Below are 23,093 nucleotides of genomic sequence, written 5' to 3' on the forward strand. Positions count from 1 at the left end.
CTAGGTCTGTTACTAAATGTATCCGCCGTACCCTTGAATTTTAAGACAATAATTTTCCACTGGCCACCCCATAACTAAAGGGAAATCACGTGTTGAACTTGACATGAAGTCCGAAGTAAAATATCTAAACCAGTTGCCCAAAGTCAATTGATTGTGTGATTCCAGTAAAGAATTGCTCTTTAAATATGAACAATACATGTGATACTCCACCAGAACCTTAAAACTGGAAAATTGGTGCAGGTAAAATCCAATCATCTGCACATATACTGTATAAACGTATATGTACTTACATGGTGATTCTTTTAAACTTCTGTTATTATATAAGAAACCTACATTTAAGGATGTACCAGAATATCACTTTTTTATAACAAATATTCTAAAAACATCTTTTGCTTATCAACAGCAACCAGTGCAGCTTTACTTTATCACATAAAAAAAAAAGTTTGTGCAACAGTAAAAATATATTTTATCTTTAATGAATCGTGATGTTCAGATTTTGTTAAAAAAAAAAAAAAAAAAAAAAAAAAAAGATAAATAACATGGTCAAAATACAGTATATTCCCAAGGATAGAAAAATCTGCTCAGTTCAAATGTCTTATTGTTCATGGTGGATGTAAAATAGTGCAGCTTCAAAAAGTAGTCCACAAAGGATTGCTAAAAATGACAGCCTTCTGCTTACATTTAGGGTTACTGTAAATGAAAAAAATGCATTAGTTAAAAGGAGGCAATCCAGTCACCTTCAAGCTATTTGTAGAAGTTAAAACAAACCCAATTTCTTCTTTCTGGTATTGTTACCCATGTATCAAGCCCCAAAGAGAACAATCAAACAAAGTTTTAGCTCCTGTCATATAAACAATTATGGGCAGCCTGTGTTATAAGCTATGCCCTCAATAGCTATTCAACTTGTGGTTCTACATCTGCCAGCAGCTCAATGGTAGGTGTTGGTTGTAGACAAACCACAGAATAGCTAGCCAGTGACACCATCAGGACATTAATGATAACGTTCCAAGATGGATTACAGCAACTGCCAGCTTCTAAGTAGACTCACATGCAGACAAACAGAGGTCTGTTTTTATGCAGATTACCTGAGGCTACTGGAGGATATATTAGGTGTAGTTTACCTAACAAGAGGCAGTGTGCAAAAACAACACGCAATCAGCCATTTTATTGCCTTTGTACACTGCCTTTCTTTGGTTCTGATCTGCCATTTTGGAGCAAAGAGACTTACAGCTTCCCTGATAAATACAGTGCTGCCTGGGTTCATGAGAGGCAGGAGACATTCAGGCACACAAGTTAGGAAGTAGCAGAGGATGCAGGTTGGAAAGGCATCGTCTGCATTCTGACACTGCAGTCAACTTTTTGATCCGTCATGGGGTGCAGAGGAGTACAGCCAGACCGGGGAAAGAAGTGCTGATTTAATAGGCATTAAGGTGCACCTTCTTGTGTCCTTTCACACAGTCTTTGTAAAAAAAAAACCTATTTTGTTTTATATGGTTGTGTGTCATTTCTTACACAAAGAAATGAAAGAACGGAGGACTGTGGGGCCACTTTATTATATGCATGTACTCCACTTGCAGTGCCTTTAGTATATAGATATATTATATTGTTCTAAACATGTTTACAAGGACAGCAGTTTGTGTGTTCTGGTCTTACCTCGTATTGCTTGCATATTTGATGTTAAGACAAAAAGTGTTATGAGCCTGAGACACAGGTTGGTGTAATCATGCTCCCAAATAACTGCCGGAATCAATAAAAGCTTTCCATAGTTCGACAGCAAAAGTGCTTTTAAAAGCAAAGCAAAGTCCGAATATGAGTGAAGAGATTTGGGCCTTGCTAGACACAGAACGATGAAGACCCCAGTGAGGTAAGCAGTTTGCTCTGAAAGAAAGAATTAAATGTTTTAATTTGCTCCTTTTAATGTTTTTTTACACACGTTTTACAGTAATATGCCTTTGTTTAGCTTTGTTGTGTTATCAGTTGTTCCCATTATCATGCAGTACTCACTCTATGTGCCATAAGCACCCAGTTTTATTCCACAAATACTGGGTAAAAGCACTGAATGAACACTTGTGGGTGATAATCTCATCCATGCACCATAATAACAGCTTTCCCCATTAATTATAACTGGAAGTAATTAATGGAATTCCTGTATTTTTCCTTAAACTAAGTCCTTTGTTTAGAACACAAATGGACAAGTGGATGAGTATCTTTAATGCATTTATATTGCATTTTGTTACAGTATAGAGTGTATGTTTAAAACTGTAAAAATATCTACAGTTGTGCTGTACCCACAACTTCAAGGGGCAGATTTATAAAGGGTCGAATTTCGAAATAATGGGAGGTTTTTTGAACTCCCATAACTTTGAAATTCAAATAAGAAAAGACCAACGGAAATGTATTAAAAAAATCTACGTTTTTTTTTGCAGGTGAATAAGCTGTATTCAATCGTTTGAAATGAAGTAAGATCAAATTCGATTTGAAGTATTTAAAAAAAAAAAAAACTTTGATTTTTCAAAGTCCACCAATTTACTCCATATAGATTCTAGGAGGTCCCCCATAGGCTAAAACAGCAATTTGCCAGGTTTTAGATGGCGAATGGTCCAAGTCAAAGTTTTAAAGAGAAAGTACATGATAAATTTCGATATTTGAATTTTCGTTTTTTATCAAATTTGAATCTAATTTGGACTATTCCCTATTCGAAGTACACAAAAAATAGCTTGATAAATCTGCCCCTAAGTATATTTCTTACTGTAACATTTTAACAATGTGCAAAAGAACAACTGCCATTTCCTACAACCTGCTTTGTCTTCTGCTATAAACTAAATAGTATGATGGATACTTCATGTGTATTTTGGAAGTATTAAATAAAAATATTATTGTATATTAATATTCTTCTTACATAACCACCTGTCTAGTCCTGTCTCAACCATTATCTGTTTCTTCTTTCCATAATCCTCCTTATATACTCCCAAAGCACTCCTGTCAGTCACATAATCCTTTTACAATAAACCAGCAAATAAGTATGGACAAGAGGCTTGGCTTTACATCACTGGGGTGTAGCCAGATGTAATCAGATGGTTGATGGTGTACGAACGATCGTCGGAAGAATGATCGTCTTGACATTATCGTTCGCAAAATTGATCGGATGAGTTTAAAATTTTTAGTCGTTCAGGGATAAAATCCCTTTTTGCGCATGTCAGGATTGTAGCACAAGCCAATGAACTTATACGGAACAACAAACATATATGGAAGAACCCTAACGTTCTTTGCCGAAAGCTTCATTTGTAACTATATGAACTATGTAAAGAAATAAATTGGTGCTGACTGCAGGAATATCACCCTTTCATCTCATATGTGAAAGAAGTTTATTAAGCCATAGCAAGACATAAATCCATATGTCTGCATGGAGCAGGGAAGGAGAAATGAACTATATACTACAGACAGTGACACAAAGCTAGCACCACTCCTCGTTTGTTGAACAACGTTCGTCCTTACACGAAGCAAACGATACGGTTATACCTGTTCATGTAATAGTTCTCTGTGGATGGCATATCGTATGGTAAAATTATTGTCAGACAATCGTTTAACAATACGATCGTTCATCGCAGAACGATAAAAGTATGCCCGTGTATGGCCACCTTTACACAAGATAACAGCTCCCTGGTAGATCTAAGCACAACACGCAATAGTAAAAGCCAAGTCCCACTGAGACTGACAGCCTGCCATAAAGTAGTTCCATCCTAAAGTGCAGGCGCAAATCACATGACTGGGGGCAGCTAGGGAACTGAGAATATGTCTAGCCCCATGTCAGATTTCAAAATTGAATATAAAAAAATCTGTTTGCTCTTTTGAGAATTAGATTTCAGTGCAGAAGTCTGCTGGTGTAGCACTATTAACTGATGCGTTTTGAAAAAAACATGTTTTCCCATAACAGTATCCCTTTAAATATTATATTGATTTAAGATAATTTATTGTATATTGCTATATTTCACAAACATGTAACTTATGTAACCTTAACAGAATAAATAGCTGAAAAACATGAAACGGGAGGGTGATTTAGACAAGCTGTTCATTGAAAGTGTCTTGAGATCTACTGATCACCAGCTTAAGGTCTACTGGTAGATCCCGATCTACCTTTTGTGCACCCCTGGTGTAGACCCATTTGACTAATGTCTCCAGTCTGAAAGAGGCAATTAGTCTGCAATAGGGATGTAGCGAACGTTGGAAAAAAAGTTCGCGAACATATTCGCGAACTTGCGCAAAAATGCGAGCGGTTCGCGAACGGTTCGCGAACCCCATAGACTTCAATGGGAAGGCGAACTTTAACATCTAGAAAAGACATTTCTGGCCAGAAAAATGATTTTAAAGTTGTTTAAAGGGTGCAACGACCTGGACAGTGGCATGCCAGAGGGGATCAAGGGCAAAAATGTATCTGAAAAATCTGCCTGTGTGTGCTTGGAAGAGATAGTGTAGGGGGAGAGCTGTTAGTGATTTCAGGGACAGATGATAGTAAGTTTGCTGGCTAGTAATCTGCTTGATACTGCTCTGTATTGGAGGGACAGAAGTCTGCAGGGATTTGAGGGACATTTTAGCTTAGGTAGCTTTGTGGCTAGTAATCTACTGTTTCTTTAAACAACTGCCATACGTTGACCTTGTAGGCATTGTTTGCCAGTTTTTTTGGACGCAGCCACGAGAGCACAGTTGCCAGAAAAATATGCCATATAAATGCTGAAATAGTACATTTTCGCGCATACGTTGACCTTGTAGACATTGTTTGCCCAGTTTTTTTGGACGCAGCCACTGAAGCACAGTTGCCAGAAAAAAATATGCCATATAAATGCTGAAAATAGTAATTTTTCGCCATACGTTGACCTTGTAGACATTGTTTGGCCAGTTTTTTTGGTTGCAGCCACTGAAGCACAGTTGCCAGAAAAAATATGCCACATAAATGCTGAAATAGTCATTTTTTGCCATATACGTTGAGTCAACGTATGGCAAAAAATGACTATTTTCAGCATTTATATGGCATATTTTTTCTGGCCTCTGTGCTTCAGTGCTGTGGCCAAAAAACTGGGCAAACAATGCCTACAAGGTCAACGTCGTTGACCTTGTAGGCATTGTGCCCAGTTTTTTTGGCCACAGCCCATGAAGCACAGAGGCCAGAAAAAATATGCCATATAAATGCTGAAAATAGTCATTTTTTTGGTCGCAGCCACTGAAGCACAGTTGACAGAAAAATTATGCCATATAAATGCTGAAAATATAAATTTTTTTGGTTTGCAGCCACTGAAGCACAGAGGCCAGGAAATTATGCCATATAAATGCAGAAATATGCATTTTTGGTCGCAGCCACTGAAGCACAGTTGACAGAAAAATTATGCCATATAAATGCTGAAAATATAAATTTTTTGGTTGCAGCCACTGAAGCACAGAGGCCAGAAAAATTATGCCATATAAATGCAGAAAATATGCATTTTTTGGTCGCAGCCACTGAAGCACAGTTGCCAGAAAAATATTGCCATATAAATGCTGAAAATAGTAATTTTTTTGGTTTGCAGCCACTGAGCACAAGGCCAGAAAAATTATGCCATATAAATGCAGAAAATATGCATTTGTTTGGTCGCAGCCACTGAAGCACAGTTGACAGAAAAATTATGCCATATAAATGCTGAAATAATAAATTTTTTGGTTGCAGCCACTGAAGCACAAGGCCAGAAAAATTAGTCATATAAATGCAGAAAATAGGCATTTTTTTGGGTCGCAGCCACTGAAGCACAAGAGGCCAGAAAAAATTAAACCAGTAGGTTTGCACCCTAGTTTGTAACGGTGGCGGAGGGAGGAGGAGGACGCTAAAGGACAGCTGTGTGTGGAGTCATGAGGCTTGAAGAGAAGGACAGCTGCATAGAGTCAGAACAAGTCTTCCGGCGTGCAGTAACCCTCCGAGATCCACCCTCATTCATTTTATAAAGGTCAGGTAATCGACACTTTTGTGACCTAGGCGAGTTCTCCTTCTCAGTTACAATCCCTCTGCTGCACTGAAGGTCCTTTCTGAGAGCACACTTGAGGCTGGGCAAGACAAGAGGTTCATGGCAAATTGTGACAGCTCTGGCCACAGATCAAGCCTGCGCACCCAGTAGTCCAGGGTTCATCGCTCCTCAGAGTGTCGATATCTGCAGTTAATGCCAGTAGTCCGCTACCTGCCGGTCGAGGCGTTCTTTGAGGTGGATTCCAAGAAGGTTTGTGCGCTGCCTTGGACAGAAAAACATTTGCATGTCTGACGTTACAGACTGGCCAAAGGGCTTTGTCCTTGCAGGTGTTGCTCGTGGCAGGAATTACTGGCACCTCTGCCCCTGGAATGTTGATGAGTTCCTGAAGGTGACATCACCCTTAAAAGCATTGTACAACATGTTTGCAGCTGGTTTGTAAATGCCGCATCTTTTCGGACTTGTTGTATGTTGGTAACATTTCTGACACTTTATGCTTGTACGAGGGTCTAGTAGCGTCTGGCGCAGTACAGGTCCTTCTCCTTAAGCCTCTTGATACGGGGGTCCTCAACAGGCATGACAGCATGAAAGACCCCATTCTCACAAGGTTGGATGCAGAGCTATCCATCTCCGCTTCCTCATTATCAAGGACTGCATCATCCACGGTCTCCTCCCCCCAGCCACGTACAAGACCAGGGGTCCCCAAAAGGTCACCACTAGCCCCCTGGAAGCCTGCTCCTGTTGGTCCTCCTCCTCCTCCTCCACAAAGCCACCTTCCTCCTCTGACTCCACTTCTGGCACCTCTCCCTGCGTTGCAGCAGGTGCCTGGGTTCGTTCTGGTGATTCCGACCAGAAATCGCGCGCTTCCAGCTCCTCGTCACGCTGGTCTACAGCCTCATCTGTCACTCGTCGCACGCACGCTCCAGGAAGAAAGCGAAGGGATTTAGGTCGCTGATGGTGCCTTCGGTGCGGACTGACCATATTTGTCACCTCTTCAAAAGGTCGCATGAGCCTGCACAGCATCGCGCATAAGCACCAGTAACGGGGGAAAAAAATCCCCAGCTGTGCAGATCCAGTCCTACCACCCAGTTCAAAAAGGTACTCGTGTACGGCCCTTTGTTGTTGCAGCAGACGTTCCAACATAAGGAGCGTTGAATTCCACGGGTCTGGCTGTCAGAAATCAAACGCCTGACTGGCATGTTGTAGCGCTGCTGAATGTCAGCAAGGCGTGGCATGGCTGTGTAGAACGTCTGAAATGGGCCGACACCTTTCTGGACTGGGTGAGAACGTCCTGGAATCCTGGGTACTTGGAGACCAAAACGTTGGACTATTAAATTTAACACATGTGCCATGCAGGGCACATGTGTTAAATTGCCTAGTCTCAACGCGCTGCCAACAGATTGCTTCCATTGTTACCACACCACTTTTCCGATCTGCAGTTGGTGTGGGGTCAGCCACGATCGGCCTTGACTGCAGAGATGACAGGAGTACAGATCCGTATGGTTTGCTTTCCAGGCACGTCATCCCAAGACAGCGTGACAACGCGTACCTGGCACGTCGATAAGCCTAGGGGAGCTGGGGGTGCACAGGTGTGGAGGAGGAGAAGGAGGACCCCAGCAGCAGAGTAAGAAGAAGAAGAAGACGAGGTAGAGAGCGATTGGAGGAGTAGAGGTGGTGCAGAACCGCGTGCCAATCCGTGCGGTGACACCAACTCCACTGTTGTTGTTGAGCCTACCCATTCCCTGCTTCCCAGCCATTACCAAGTTACACCAGTGGGCAGTGTAGGTGACATACCTGCCCTGACCATGCTTGGAGGACCATGCGTCAGTAGTCATATGGACCTTTGCCCAACACTAAGTGACAGAGATGCGGTAACTTGGCTCTGCACATGTTGGTACAGGTGTGGTATTCCCTTTTAGAAAAAAAATTGCGGCTGGGTACCTTCCACTGCGGTGTCCCAATTGCTACAAATTTGCGGAAGGCCTCAGAGTCCACCAGGCTGGTATGGTAAAAGCTGGCGGGCTAAGAGTGCAGACAAGCCAGCTGTCAGACGCCGGGCAAGGGGGTGACAGTCAGACATTGCTTCTTACGCTCAAACAAGGCCTTCACAGAAACTTGGCTGGTGGCAGATGACTGGGAATGGGAACAGGTGGGTCAAGTGGAAGGCGGAGTGAGAGGGTGGTTCAGACGGTCAAGGAGAGCAGAGTAGAGAATAAGATGCTGGACCGAAGGAGTGTGGCTTTTAGTTTGCCTGTGCCTTCTGACGGTCTGCCATTGTCCCAAATGCTTTTAGCATTGGCCCGCTCCATGTCCTTCGCATAAGATAGCTTGTACCTTATGTGGCTGTTTGGTGCCACTATACCAAGGTCTGTCAGTCTTACTCGGCTGTCACTCATCTGCCACAATTACACGCGTCTTTTGTCAGAGGCCATCACACCTTAAAAAATAGGTCTCCACCACTGCTCGACCTATTTTTGGAAGTGGTGTGCTACCAAGAAGTGGGGGTTTGCGGATGGCGCCAATGCGTGCGTGGCCGGCATGAACCATCAGGTCACGATACAGTCCGTTATCCACCGATTTACGCCACCATCTGCGGCTTCATCCGACTGAACATCACTGTCTACATCCGCATATCCTTGACAGTCAATCTACAGCCGATTGCTACTCTCAACCGTAACAGTAGAAGTTGGCCGAGTTTGCGGTATTCGGCAACTGCGGGTGCGTTGGCGCGGCTGACACACAGTGCGATACATGTTGTTGCCCTACTGACTCCCTGCGGTGCGTCCTCCCTGCTTCTTCTAAGCGCTATTCTCCTACTGCCTCTCTGACTCTCCGTCTCTCCATCTGAACTACCCTCCTCTTGGGCTCTTCTACTAGGCACCCACAAAAACATCATCCTACCTCATTCATTCTCCTCAGATGCATCAATTTCTTCTGACACATCACAGAAGGAACAGCAGCGCGGGACCTCCTCCTCATCACTCATTATGTCCATCTCTATCGTGTTCTCTGCCAGAATTAAATCTGGTTGTAAGTCCTCATCTCCTTCATCTTCTTCTGGCAATAATGGTGCGCGCATTACTCAGTTCAAGAAATCTCATTGGAAAATAACTCCTCTGACCCAGTGAAGAAGGGGCACCGGTGGTGGAGGAATGTACGTGGGTGGCCATAGCAGTGGAGGATGAGGAGATGTTGTGGTAAAGTTAGAAAGGTAGAGGATGGGGTGTTCGCTGTGTAAGCCAGTCAACTACTCTTCAGCATTTTGGGAGTTCAGGGTCTTGGCTTTTTAAAACTGGGCAATTTGCTAGGGCCACAGGATTGCATATCAGCACGGCCCCTAGCACGGCCTCTGCGTGCGCGCCTGCCTTTGCCTGGCATTATTTTTAAAAAAAACAACAACAACAACAAAAAACTCAGTTGGTTTTTCTGGAAACGATAATACACACAGCTAGATGGCGGGTTGAAGAAAACACTGTGCAAAATAATGCCTACAAAGTCAACGTATATACACTACTACAGCGGTGGATACGGATTACGTAAAAATATATAATGCTGCTTAAAAAAGTAAACTCAAGTGTTTTTCTAGAGACGATAATATTATCAATATTAGACAAAAATGTGAACAAGGTCACACAGCTCGATGGCGGGTTGAAGAAAACACTGTGCAAATAATGCCTACAAGGTCAACGTATACACTACTACAGCGGTGGATACGGATTACGTTAAATATATGAATGCTGCTTGAAAAAAAGTAACTCAAGTGGTTTTTCTAGAGACGATAATATTATCAATATTTAGACAAAATGTGAACAAGGTACACAGCTCGATGGCGGGTTGAAGAAAACAGTGTGCAAATAATGCCTACAAGGTCAACGTATACACTACTACAGCGGTGGATACGGATTACGTAAAATATATGAATGCTGCTTGAAAAAAAGTAACTCAAGTGGTTTTTCTAGAGACGATAATATTATCAATATTTAGACAAAATGTGAACAAGCTCACACAGCTCGATGGCGGGTTGAAGAAAACAGTGTGCAATAATGCCTACAAGGTCAACGTATACACTACTACAGCGGGTGAACGGATTACGTAAAATATATTATGGCTGCTTGAAAAAAGGACTCCGGTGTTTTTCTGGAGACGGTAATATTATGATATTTAGACAGAATGGGAACAAGGTCACACAGCTCGATGGCGGGTTGAAGAAACAAGTGTGCAAATAATGCCTACAAGGCCAACCTATACACTACTAACCGGTGGATACGGATTACGTAAAATATATTATGGCTGCTTGAAAAAAGTGACTGGTGTTTTCTGGACGGTGATTAGTATCACATGGTAAGAGAACTCGATTTGAAGGGTCAGTAACGTACCGAAAGCTAATGCGTCAGACGGTAAATTATGGATATTTAGACAGAATGGGAACAAGGTCACACAGCTCGATGGCGGGTGAAGAAAACAGTGTGCAAATAATGCCTACAAGGCCAACGTATACACTACTACAGCGGTGGATACGGATTACGTAAAAATATATTATGGCTGCTTGAAAAAAGTGACTCCGGTGTTTTTTCTGGAGACGGTAATATTATGGATATTTAGACAGAATGGGAACAAGGTCACACAGCTCGATGGCGGTTGAAGAAAACAGTGTGCAAATAATGCCTACAAGGCCAAAGTATACACTACTACAGCGGTGGATACGGATTACGTAAAATATATTATGGCTGCTTGAAAAAAGTGACTCGCGTGTTTTTCTGGAGCAGGTAATATTATGGATATTTAGACAGAATGGGAACAGGTCACACAGCTCGATGGCGCGGTGTAAGAAAAACAGTGTGCAAATAATGCCTACAAGGCCAACGTATACACTACTACACGGGTGGATACGGATTACGTAAAATATATTATGGCTGCTTGAAAAAAGTGACTCCGGTGTTTTTTCTGGAGACGGTAATATTATGGATATTTAGACAGAATGGGAACAAGGTCACACAGCTCGATGGCGGGTTGAAGAAAACAGTGTGCAAATAATGCCTACAAGGCCAACAAATACACTACTACAGCGGTGGATACGGATTACGTAAAATATATGAATGCTGCTTGAAAAAAGTGACTCCGGTGTTTTTTCTGGAGACGTAATATTATGGATATTTAGACAGAATGGAACAAGGTCACACAGCTCGATGCGGGTTGAAGAAAACAGGTGCAAATAATTTGCCTACAGGGCAAATAATGCCTAAAAGGTCAACTTATACACTACTACAGCGGTTGTAAAATAAAAAAAAGTAAAATAAAAAAAAAATGATATTAAAAAAAAAAATTAAAGTTGGTGCTGCTGAACTACTAGGAGCAGCAGATTAGCACACCAGTCCCACTCCCCAACACTGCTAGACTAATAGCACTGGGCTCTTATAGTAGTAGTAGTAGTATAGTAGTAAAACAACAAAAAAATAAATAAAAGCAGTCCTTACAAGGACTACTGTTATTGCAGCAGTCAGCAGATGAGATCAGAAGCAGGACAGCTGCCCACTGCAGCTACATACAGAGCACTGCAGTAGAAGGTAGATTACTAGCCAGCAAAGCTACCTAAGCTAAAATGTCCCTCAAACCCCTGCAGACTTCTGTCCCTCCAATAACAGAGCAGTATCAAAACGATTACTAGCCAGCAAACTTTCAACTGTCCCTGAAATCACTACAACGGCAGCAGCTCTCTCTACACTATCTCTTCAGCACACACAGGCAGAGTAAAAACGCTGCAGGGCTTCGGTTTTTATAGGGAAGGAGTGGTCCAGGGGAGAGCTTCCTGATTGGCTGCCATGTACCTGCTGTCTGGGGTGAGAGGGCAAAAAAAAGCGCCACAATGGCAACCCAAAATGGCGAACGTCGCGCGACGTTCGCGAACTTCCGGCGAGCGCGAACACCCGATGTTCGCGCAAACAAGTTCGCCGGCGAACAGTTCGCGACATCTCTAGTCTGCAATTATACAGTAGCCATATGCTTCACTATAATATATACTTGGAAAACAGTTCTGCAGACTGACTGCTAGGTGCCTGGCAGAAGTTTAGTAACCTGTAACTTTGGTTCCTGGTCTATTGGGGCTTTCTAGGGCCCACCAGAGCCTATTGTATCCTGGGCTGACTCTGATAACTCAGATTTCAAGAACCATATAGGTACTACATCATACCTCCCAACATTTTGGAAGTAAAAAGAGGGACAAAAAAATTTTTTCCGCATGTAGCGCAGCAATTTTTTGACCACACCCCTTTCTGTGGCCACAACCCCTAATTACCATGTTTGTTTTACAATATTCGACAGGTTATGAAAGTTTGAAAATATTTCTCCTTATCTAAACTGTGTTTTTGTGTCTCAAAATTGTTACAAAGTATCTCATTTGCACCTGTGGCTGTTCTGGGCTCTCTGCTAAAAGCCAATTAAGTGAGAAACTTTGTTTCTTTTTCTGGCTGTTCAGTGCAGAGAAAAGAGGGACTTTCCAGTACAAATGAGGGACTGCGGGTTGAGCTGTCAAAAGAGGGACTGTCCCTCCGAACAAGGGACAGTTGGGAGGTATGCTACATAGACCTATGATGGATCAAGGAATTGATTAGTGGGAAATGTTTTGATTTGGGTCCTATGGGAGCATGGCTGGTGTTCTGTCGGGCTACTGGATACTCTGATAATTTTGTCTAATTTAGCTAATTGCTAAAAAAAAATAAACAGCAGGAAACAAAAGCAGTTAACTCTGAAGCTGGCCATAGATGTAAAGATATAGTTGTATGAATCAAAGTTTTATCCGATTTTCAGGCCTCTTGTGGATCGTCCAGACATTTTTCATACCATGGTGATCAGTCGTTTAGTCGATTGGACAGGTTACAGTTTTCTGTCAGCTATCTGACCATATCAATGGGTGACTGTCACTAGAATCTGTCAGACATAACTTTCGTACAATTGCTGTCACAGACAGAACATCATCTGATTTGTTCTTTAACTACTTTATTAAATTTGAAAGGTTAGTGGCAGGTTCATTAGTAGATCGAAGTAGGCCCATTGCGACCCCAAAAAACTTCGACCACCATTCGTGTGGTCTTTTTGAATTCTAAGTTTTTTTTAACTTCGAACTTTGATAAATCTGCCCCTAAGGGTGAATAGTAAATTTTAATTAAAATTTTCGAATATTTTTTTGGTGTCAAAATTCACACATTCGAATTTTAATCCCCCAATTGGAATGTAAATTTGAATGTGAGATTTATCATACCTTGACCATTGAAACAGTTCTAATTCGAATATTCGCCAGCTAAAACCTGACGAGTTCAAGTACAAGTCAATGGCAGAGGTCTGTTGAACAATTTGAATATGTTAATTGACTTCTTCACATTCAAGTTTTTTTTGGAAGGAGGCTCAATTCGAATTCTATTCAAATTCAATTCAAGTTTTCTTGTCGAGACTATTCAATCAAATATTAGACATTCAAAATTTTTCTCAAATAACTTCCCATTCGAGTTGTGAGTAAATTCGAATTTATTAGGGTAAAAGAAAATCTAATAAATTCGAAAATCGACCTTTTATAAGAATGCCCAATAAAATACAGACCATTCCAGTGGCGGAACTACCGGGGGAGCAGGGGGTGCGAGCGGGCCAGGGCCCGCACCCCCTCAGGGCCCCCCAAGCAGCCCGTGCGCTACTGAAATGCGGCCGTACGGAGGGGGGCGGGCCAGGCTGCACATCATGCACCAGGGCTCGCCCACCTCTAGTGACGCTACTGGACCATTCTGACATAGTACAAACTCCACATTTCCCAAGGCCAAGCACGTTTATCATATGTCAGTTCCCCTTATTTACCAAGAGCAGCTATTCCAAACAGCCTGTAGAAATCCCATTCTTTGGCGTATCGAATGATATCTTCTGGGTCAGTTATATTGCTGGAGCCTGGCAGCTGCAGCCATCTGGTGTAAGCCTCGCAAAGCAAACAAAATATGCATAGCTTCCCATGGATCTAAATTAACAATAAACATATAACATATAAACATATTTTATTGTTGTTAATATATTAGCTTGATGGCTTCAGTTGAGAATAGTCATATTAAAGCTATAAGCTTAACAAGCTCAAACAACAATCTAAAATGTATAGGGTAAAGGCATGAATATGTGTAACATTTTGCCAAGTTACTAATATGGAGTCACTGGGGCTAATTTAATAAAATTAAGCAAATGTGCCCTAGTTCAGTAACCAATGTCAAAAAGTCATATGTTTGCTATCTGCAGCTATCTGAACATGCTAATCACTGGTTTCTGTGAATTACTGACCAATTGAAAAATTACTCAGTGAAATGAGCCCAAATGTTCAAATGCAACTGCTAGGTCTAATGGAAAGCTTGCTGTGCTAACTACCCCTGCTATGATCAATAAAAAATGTGCCCTATGTTTGATGCTCACGGAGCAGTGAATATTGGATCATTACGCAAAAATGCTCAAGTGTCATAGGCGTAAGAGCTCACACAAACATTCCCAGCTCCAGCTTGTTCTGCATTTAGGAAACCTGGACAGGATTAAAGGAGAACTAAAACCACGCTAAAGAAGTAGACTAGAAATGTTGTACATTATGTTTTGTGCTTCTGTACCAGCCCAAGGCAACCACAGCCCTTTAGCAGTAAAGATCTGTGTCTCCAAAGATGCCCCAGTAGCTCCCCATCATCTTTTCTGCTGATTCACTGCACATGATCTGTGCTGCTGTCACTTACTGAGCTCAGGGATTGACTCACAATATACAGTACACATAGAATAGAAATGTCACAATATAAGTCTGATTAGTAATTAATAATCAGCCCTGTAGTATCAGTTTATATTACAGACCAACATCATTTTCTGCTGGATAATTTGTGACGACCCCTAAGCTTAGTTTCTCTACAGCTGCTCAGAGCCCACTGAGCATGTGAGTGTCACAGACACTTTCCAAGATTGTGACTCCCTGTGACAAGTTTGAAGTCCTGGATCATTGCTGCTATTGACAAGCTGAACAGAATTTTAGGCTGGTGCAATAAGTAAAGTATATAAAATAAGGCATTTTTAGCCACATTCATTTTGAGGGTTTAGTTTTCCTTTAAAGGTACCCATCTATGCTTTCAGCTACTGCAGAACCTACAAAATACACCCTCCTACAGACTGCTGTGTATGCTGTGACACCTCATAAATACAGGAATGGCATATCTGTTTTTATAGAAATGACTGGAGAAACTCACAATAAACATGGGGAAGGAGGATGCTTCAGAAAAGTTACCAGTGCTACAAGTATAGGTGGTATGAGGACAGTGGCAGATGCAGACATAAAACCACAACCATAATTAAAATTCCCAGAGTGTCAGGAATATAGATTTGCTTTCATTTTAACTTTTCTAATTATATGTATTTTAAATGTATTTTACTGGTATCCACGTCAAAAGGTTTTATTTATCAAACAATACCCATATTTGGTGAGCCGTGTGTTTCATATAAAGGCAAAATATCCTTTTGATAAGAAAAAGCAGAATTTAGCTCCCACTTGAGCATTTTTCTTGCATTTATGCATAAAGCTGAGAGATGTGCTATGCCTGTGAATAATCTATACACAACATCAATCTATGAAATGAGATGATATTGAGATGAGATGATATTGCTATCTGTATGCAGCACTCCCAAACCCTAAATACTTTATGAAAAGGGTAAATTTTCCTCTAAAGGAGAATTACATTTGCCTCCTTATTTATTGCCAGAGCTAATGAAAATCACCTTCAGTTCTAAGACATAATTGTATGTGTGGTTTATTTGTTTAGCTAATTCAAAGAAGCTAGTGTGTCCAGATCAGTTTGAGTTAGATCATATTTATATTTATCTTATTAGGGCAATGGCTGCTTTAGGAGTGAAAAATCAAACTATACACTTCAATTAGCAAAATGGTCACACATAGGGGGTTATTTATCAAAGTCTGATTTGATCTCAACATTTTCTGCTACAAACTCAGATCAAATCCACTCAGGGTTTTAAAGCTTATTTATTATCACATTTTCCCGAAATTTTGCTTTGCGGGAAAAATCCAATTTTCCCTTATGCTTTTTTGCCCCGAAAATATTGGGTGTATTGCACGAAACCCATCGTACATCAAAAAATCATTGGGACTTTTCCCATTGACTTATATGCAACCTTGACAGGTCTGAGATACCGGATTTTCTGATTCTGACTTTTCCATCCTCGGGGTTTAATAAATTCCAAAAAAATTTGTGATTTTTCAAAAGTCTGATTTTATAACAAAAAACATCACAACTTTTTCGGGATTTTTGCATTTGGAGTTTAGCAAATAACCCCATAGAATATAGAAAGTAATTGAAAAAAGTTTTGGTTTCGGATAGTTTATCAGAAATAAACTGATTTAAAAAAAGTGTTTGACGGTGTTTGAAGACTTCATTATTCTGTACAGAATTCAATTCTGCTCCTGCAATTTACACATTGTATACTACTGCAGTCTGGAGGCTTCGTTGCATGCAGTGAAGAGTACAGCATATCACACAAGCATGCTCCTGTGACTTTAATAGTTTTTTACCTTTCTAAAATTGACAACAATTTTCAAAGTAGATTGAAAGCAAGAGGGGAAATACAACTTACATTTATTGAAGTGTTGAAAAGGACATGTCTGTATGCCTGTGCTTTGCATAGCATTGCATTAATCAGTATAATGACTGGATCGTACTCTATGTATTTGTCCACTGGCTTCTGACATGATTTCTAAAAGGAAAATAAAGAAAATACATTTATGATTAAATTAAATTAAACATTTATTAATGCCCAACAGTCACAAGGCATAGTGATACTATATTATACTATGGTTTCCTCTACACATACATCCAATGTATAAACATGCAGAAATTAATCTTTTACAAGTGAATATAAACAATCTGCTTAAAAACAGTGAATTTCAACAGAGAGATAAGAAATTAAAGGGGAAGTTAAACAGTAATGATAATGCAGTTATGCAACTGAAACAACAGAAATTCAACAGAGACAAAATTGACATGGATAATGATAATGTTTATACTTGGCATAAAATGAGACCTATACAATATCCACGATCTGTGATAAAAAGGAGAAAAAAATCATTGGTTAAAAAGAAATCAAAGTCACGATATGCACATCCGGATATGACATCAACTAGAGTGTCTTTTTCAGATACAGCTAATACAAGCGAAAAGGATGTGGAATTTCCCTTACAAGAAAAATCAAGGTTTTTTTTAAACGCCAAGAGGAAAAGATTTTTGGAAAACGGAGATCAAAGCATAGGGGAAAGGGATTTGATAAACCCAAGATAAACACTAATAATGACAATGTTATTAATATATCTTCATTCACTTTAACACAAGCACAAACTAGTCTTTTAAATAAGGGTTTGAATTTTGTACCGTATGCAGATTTTTTACTTTTTACCACAATGTTGGAGTTGAACAAATTCACTAGAAAGCTTACTTTAAAACGCTTATTTTCTAGAAAAGATTTTGATCATCCTGCATAGGCTGATTCATCAATGGATATTGATTTCACTAGTAAGAATAGTATTAACAATGATGCTTTGATGCAATTTGGATCTTTGGATTTTCAAGGGTTATATGATATGGTAGAAACTTAGGTAAGAGTGTTTATTCTGATATTCTCCCTGCTAAGAATGTTGTATCTCGATCTTCCACCTTCTGCCCCATACAACATAGGGGACAATATGTAGAAATTTGATAGAACAGGACCTAGAAAAGTTATCTCACAAGGTAAAAACTAAAATAGGGAATAACTATAACAAAAATAACTTAAACTTTAATAAAAGAAAAAAGTAATAAAGACATTATAGTAAAAAATTCAGATAAAGGAGGCTCTGTTGTAGTGATGAACAGATTAGATTATTTTAGAGAATGTTCAAGATAATTATAGGACTTTGAAACGTACAAGCCTTTGCAATGTGATCCTACATGGGAATACAAACTCATTTTGGAACATATTTTGACTTTGGTGTAGTGGCAAATGTTTTTTTGAAAGACCAACATGATGATATAGTAGTAAGTACCTCCAAAACACCATCTTTCATATATTACCAAAAGTCCATAGGGGACTAGAAAATGTAGAGGTAGTTCTATTATTTCAGGTATAGATAGTCTAAATAAGCCTTGTACAATAGATACGCTATTACAACCTATTGTAAAAATATTACCATCATATTTGAGAGATACGGACATTATTTACAGGTAATACAGGACTTTTCCTGGTTGGAGAGTAAAAGTTGGTTAACATTAGTTGTTAAAGCTTTATATACAAATATAGAACATGTAATGGGTTTACAAGCCATACAGTTTTGCTAACCCATAACTTTTTTATGTTTGATGGGGTTTTCTTCCTCCAGAAACAAGGCACGGCAATGGGGGCTAAATTTTTCCCCACATATGCAAACCTAGTCATGGGTTTGTGGGAGCGGTGCAACATCTATGGATGGGATAACCCCTTCAGACACAATATTAAATCTTATCATCACTACATAGATGATTTAATATTTATATGGGACAGCAGTGAAGAAGAGGCCATGAACTTTGTTCAATATTGTAGAAACAACACCTGTAACTTACATTTCACACACACATCACAAAAGGAAGAAATCAACTTCCTAGACATTTCCTTTAAAAGTACAGTGCAAGATGGGATCAAATGTGATGTATATGTGAAACCCATTACCAGGAATACTTTGTTGAGAGCAGATAGTTGCCACCCTAGAATGGTCTTGGGGGACATCCTGGTTGGGCAGTTTGTACGTCTTCTACGGATATGTACAACTGGGGATGCCTTCCAGGATAAAAGTATGGCACTTTGGGATTGACTCCTAGATAGGAAATATGATGTGACATTGATCCGGAGGGCATATGAGAGAGCAGTAACAACCTCCAGACATGAACTCATAAAAAATAAAAACAATACGAAAAATAACCAACTAAATAATAAGGACAAGAAACAACAGAATACTGAGTCCGTTTTCATTATTACTTCGTATAGTAAGCAGGCTACAGAAATAAGACAAATAATTCAGAAGAGATTGGATATTTTAAAGATGTATCCATTATTGGATCAATCCATTTTGAAAAACATAAAATTCGTTTTCAGATGTGGAAACCTATTGTGAGTGATATCTCCCCATGCCTATAAAAAAAATGCGGAAGGAATAGCGGTCTGTAACCATATATTGGTGCAGGAGACCTTTAAGAGTAACACGACAGGAAAAATGTTTCCAATACGTAGTTATATTAACTGTGAATTTATCATATACCTAGCTACATGTGACAGTGCTGAGTAGTGTGTAGGTAGTATTTGCTCAAAAAATGGAAAGGCGGCACTCCGGTTAAAAGAAAAATTTGGTTTATTCCAACAGGTCACTAACCAACATCACCTGACGTGTTTCGGGAGTAACTCCCTTAATCATAGGCGTGTGTAGTGTGTAGGTAGAACTTATAGATCACTTAAAGAACGAGTGAGGGAACACATTACACCTATAGATGTTGATAGTTGTGAACAAGCAAATTTACGTCATAAAATAACTTCAGCCATAAGTAAACTTATTGTGCAAAAATATAATAGTGATTTTAGTAAAATAAAATTTCAGGGTAAAGAAAAAGTTCAATTAGGAGTAAAGGAAGGAGATATATGCAGGGGTGCTTCGCCAATGAGGCGAGTTGAGGCTGTCGCCTCAGATGGCAGTGCCCCACTAGGTACCAGGGGCACCAAAAATGCCGCTCCTGGTACTTTAAGAGCGAATTTCCGGGGGAGGGGGGCAGCAGCAACTCCTGCTGCCTCAGGCGGCGGAGGGGCCAGGATCGCCCCTGGATATATGCAAAATTATAGACCAGAGAGAAGTATATTGAATATTCACTTTAAAAACCCACTTTACCCAGGATTAAACAGTGATTGGGAAGTATTCTGTTTTTTCTGATTTGCTCTCTAATATGCTTTACTATCATTTGTAGCTGATTTGTATAGTTGAGTATAGCTTTTTGTATAGCTTTGAGAGCATTTATATAAGATTACATTTCCCAATAAGCCATGCTATGTATAGTAAATACTTACCTGTGATAAACCTAACTTTTGTTGTGTAGATATTGGAGTATGGTTTTAATGTGTCAGTAATTTATAACTTTAATGGATGTCACTATATAAGGCACTCGGTAATTGTAGACTCCACCTCTGATGAAGTGCCAGAACGAGGAATGAAACGCGTCAGGTGACCGCATAGGTCATAAGTTTAGGAGATAAGTCTCACAGATGATGCCAGTCAACTGTTTTTAATATACGCTTGGCAATAAAGATTTTTCAATATTAACCCGTGACTCAAAGAGACTCCTTGCCCATTCTTGTTTTGCTGAATAAAATTGCATTTGCATTCAACTGGAGCGGAGACCAGCCATTAGAGCAGACACCACGAGTGGAGGTACGCCTGTATTTCAAGGGGGGAGTTCTAAGCACCTAACACATATGTTTCTAACATATACATCCAATATTAGTCTATATCTTATGTGAATATTTACTTTAGTTACTCATGAGGCAACTTCGGAAAACCGAAGCGATACGTATGCCATCCCGCTAGCGATTCGCATTCTTGCCTACGGGAAGGCATTTCGGAGAGATTAGTCGCCCGCAGTAGCGAAAATTTGTCGCTTGACAACTAATCTTGCTGTGTGCCACCACCCTTAGGCAGCCATATATGTAAATGCACATACAGTAAATGCAATGTATGTGAAACTAGTTTTCCAAGGGCACTGTACTTAAATTCTAGCTTCACCTATCAATCTTAAATAGTTGAGTTTGTTTGTGCCTCCATATTCATCACCATCTTATATATACTAAGTACAATATTAATTTGTAATGGACAAATAACAACAGCAGTGGTCACAAAGGAGTTAAAATGTGTGTAAAAAACTTACACAAATGGTGATTTTCAACACACCGTGTTTGTAGTCTCTGTACAGTTCTCTGGATTCCTTACTGCATTCAATACACCTGTACACAAGATTCTTCTCTGCTGCCATTTGTTCTGTTCAGAAGACGACTTTTTCACTGAACTTCCCCTGCAAAACAAAAAGGGCATATTTTAAATGCAATACATTTTATTATAATATATAGCAATCTTAAATATAATGTTGTGCCATGGTTTATACAGCTTATTATAATATAGTTTAAGTGTAAGGGAAGCTGTTTTAGTCACAAATGGTATACAGAAATCAGCCATCATTCAGTAGTAGAAGCCTTAAAATGGGTTTAGGCTCAGACTGAAAATGTGTAGATTCGGACAAATAAGGCAACTGTAAGTTACAGCAAACTATTTGTTGGGCCCAGGGGGGCTTCTTTGTACCTGAGATGCTTATTGAAAGGCATATTTTGAAACTTAGTGTGGACCTGCATAAGTTAATTTGCAATTACAAAACCTGTATTGCGACCAACATTCAGCTCTACTAAGTCAGTTAAGACTGATCCGGACAAGTCAGCTCTCAACATTGCCAGGAGAGACTTATAAATTTCATGCTAGACTTCTGCCTTCCATGCAGTTACAACAGTTTTCTGAGTGTATTCTGTTTGATTACAGACCACCTAGTGATAAGCAGTACTTTGGTTCTAAGGCTAATGGCACACTGGGAGTTTTTACTGCTACACTCATAAGTTGCAAAAAGCAGCAGTCAATACATCCCTGTGCACCTGTCTCTGCTCTTTATGTTATTAGATAAAACATATAAAGCACCTTGGCTGACACACATGGAGTGATGACTGGCAGACCTGGATTGGCGCATGGGAAATTTAAAAAACTATTGTATCTCCTGCACATCCCCAATGTTTTTGAACCAATATGAGTGTGGTTGTGGCTGCCCCCTAAAATCGTGCAGCTCCAGGCTGGGGCCTTAGTGGCCTCTCCACAAATCAACAAAAAACACTTTCTATCAGTCTGTGAAGGCCAGGGCACTTTCCATTTAAAAATATTTAGAGCAAAACAAGTTGCACAGGGTAGAGCCCTGCATTCAGTTTGGTACCCACAAATAAGTAAATATTTTAGGTAGGAACCTAACACCCCTATCACACGGAGCACATACAAAATATGGAAAAGAAGAGCTATGTAATGCAGTTAGGGTTGCCACCTTTTCATACATGTTCTACCGGCCAGTGGTGGAGGTGTGAAAAAAAGGGGCGGGTTGTGATGAAAAGGGGCAGGCTGTGATGAAAAGGGGGTGTGTCATGATGTAAAAGGGGTGGAGGCACGGCACAGCGAAGACCAGAAGGAGGAGAACTGTTAAGTTTCTAGCACATAGGGACGGGCCAAGGGGTTTTATTAAGGGCATTACAAATTTACCGGCAACTACGTTCGTAATACCGGCCCCGGCACCGCCTGGAGGGCCACTTGCTGCTCATTCCAGGCCTAATTTGTGCTTTAACCAATGAGTCGCCTGTTAGTTTAGAAGAGAAGTTTATTAGCCAATATTTTCTACAGCTGCACTACACAAAGGACAAATAATGCTACAGCGTGCATTTCCCATGTAAGGGGATTCATTAGTCTGCCCATAACAAAGGAGAACGTGCAAGGAATTGCAGTGCCCCAGGGAACCTCCCCCCTGCGCAAACAATTACGCGCAACCCTTGGGCAAACGAGGACACGCAGGAGGGCGGCCGGGACTGGGTCAGTGGCACCGGCTTAATTTTTTAGTGACTGGCTACGGTAGGCTGCTTGTGAGGTTACGTGCCTGGCGCCCCAAGCTTTGCGCCCTAGACACGTGTCTCTTCTGCCTACCCCCTAGTTCCAAGACCCAGTGCTCAAGGGCCCGGGCATCCCCTCCACTCCCCCCTAGCATGATGACTGCCTTGCGCAGAACAAGGGACAGACACACCTACCTTTCCTGCCAGCTTGACACCTGAACAGAAGCTTCAGCTCTGACAGCTACTCACCGCCGCACACTTCCTGGTTGGCTGAAAGAGCCGCGGAGCATCATGGGAAACGAAGTCTTTTCCAGACACAAAAGCAAGTCTCCTGCAATTGAGAGAACTACGAGGCCTAGTGGGCAATGCGCGGTGGGCGTGAGACGT

At 40.6% G+C, this 23,093-nt stretch overlaps 1 protein-coding gene across 5 annotated transcripts; it reads right to left on the reverse strand.

The window, feature by feature from the left end:
• Window positions 1–509: 509 nt before the first annotated feature.
• arv1.S (ARV1 homolog, fatty acid homeostasis modulator S homeolog) lies at window positions 510–23,039 on the reverse strand. 5 transcript variants are annotated; one of them, XM_018265196.2, is made up of 6 exons: window positions 22,902–23,039; window positions 20,951–21,094; window positions 16,617–16,736; window positions 13,824–13,977; window positions 1,654–1,878; window positions 510–690 (listed from the first exon to the last, which is right to left on the reverse strand). In XM_018265196.2, the coding sequence occupies exons 2-6, from the start codon at window positions 21,053–21,055 to the stop codon at window positions 596–598; spliced, it is 699 nt and encodes a 232-aa protein (XP_018120685.1). In that variant the 5' UTR covers window positions 21,056–21,094; window positions 22,902–23,039; the 3' UTR covers window positions 510–595. The 5 variants fall into 5 exon arrangements, with proteins under 5 accessions (XP_018120685.1, XP_018120683.1, XP_018120687.1 ...); XM_018265194.2 differs by lacking the exon at window positions 22,902–23,039 and adding an exon at window positions 22,366–22,610 and having other exon boundaries at window positions 20,974–21,094; XM_018265198.2 differs by lacking the exon at window positions 22,902–23,039 and adding an exon at window positions 22,366–22,461.
• Between the last annotated feature and the right edge of the window lie 54 nt (window positions 23,040–23,093).

Source organism: Xenopus laevis, chromosome 5S (genome assembly GCF_017654675.1).
Source record: "Xenopus laevis strain J_2021 chromosome 5S, Xenopus_laevis_v10.1, whole genome shotgun sequence".
NCBI classification, from domain to species: Eukaryota; Metazoa; Chordata; class Amphibia; order Anura; family Pipidae; genus Xenopus; species Xenopus laevis.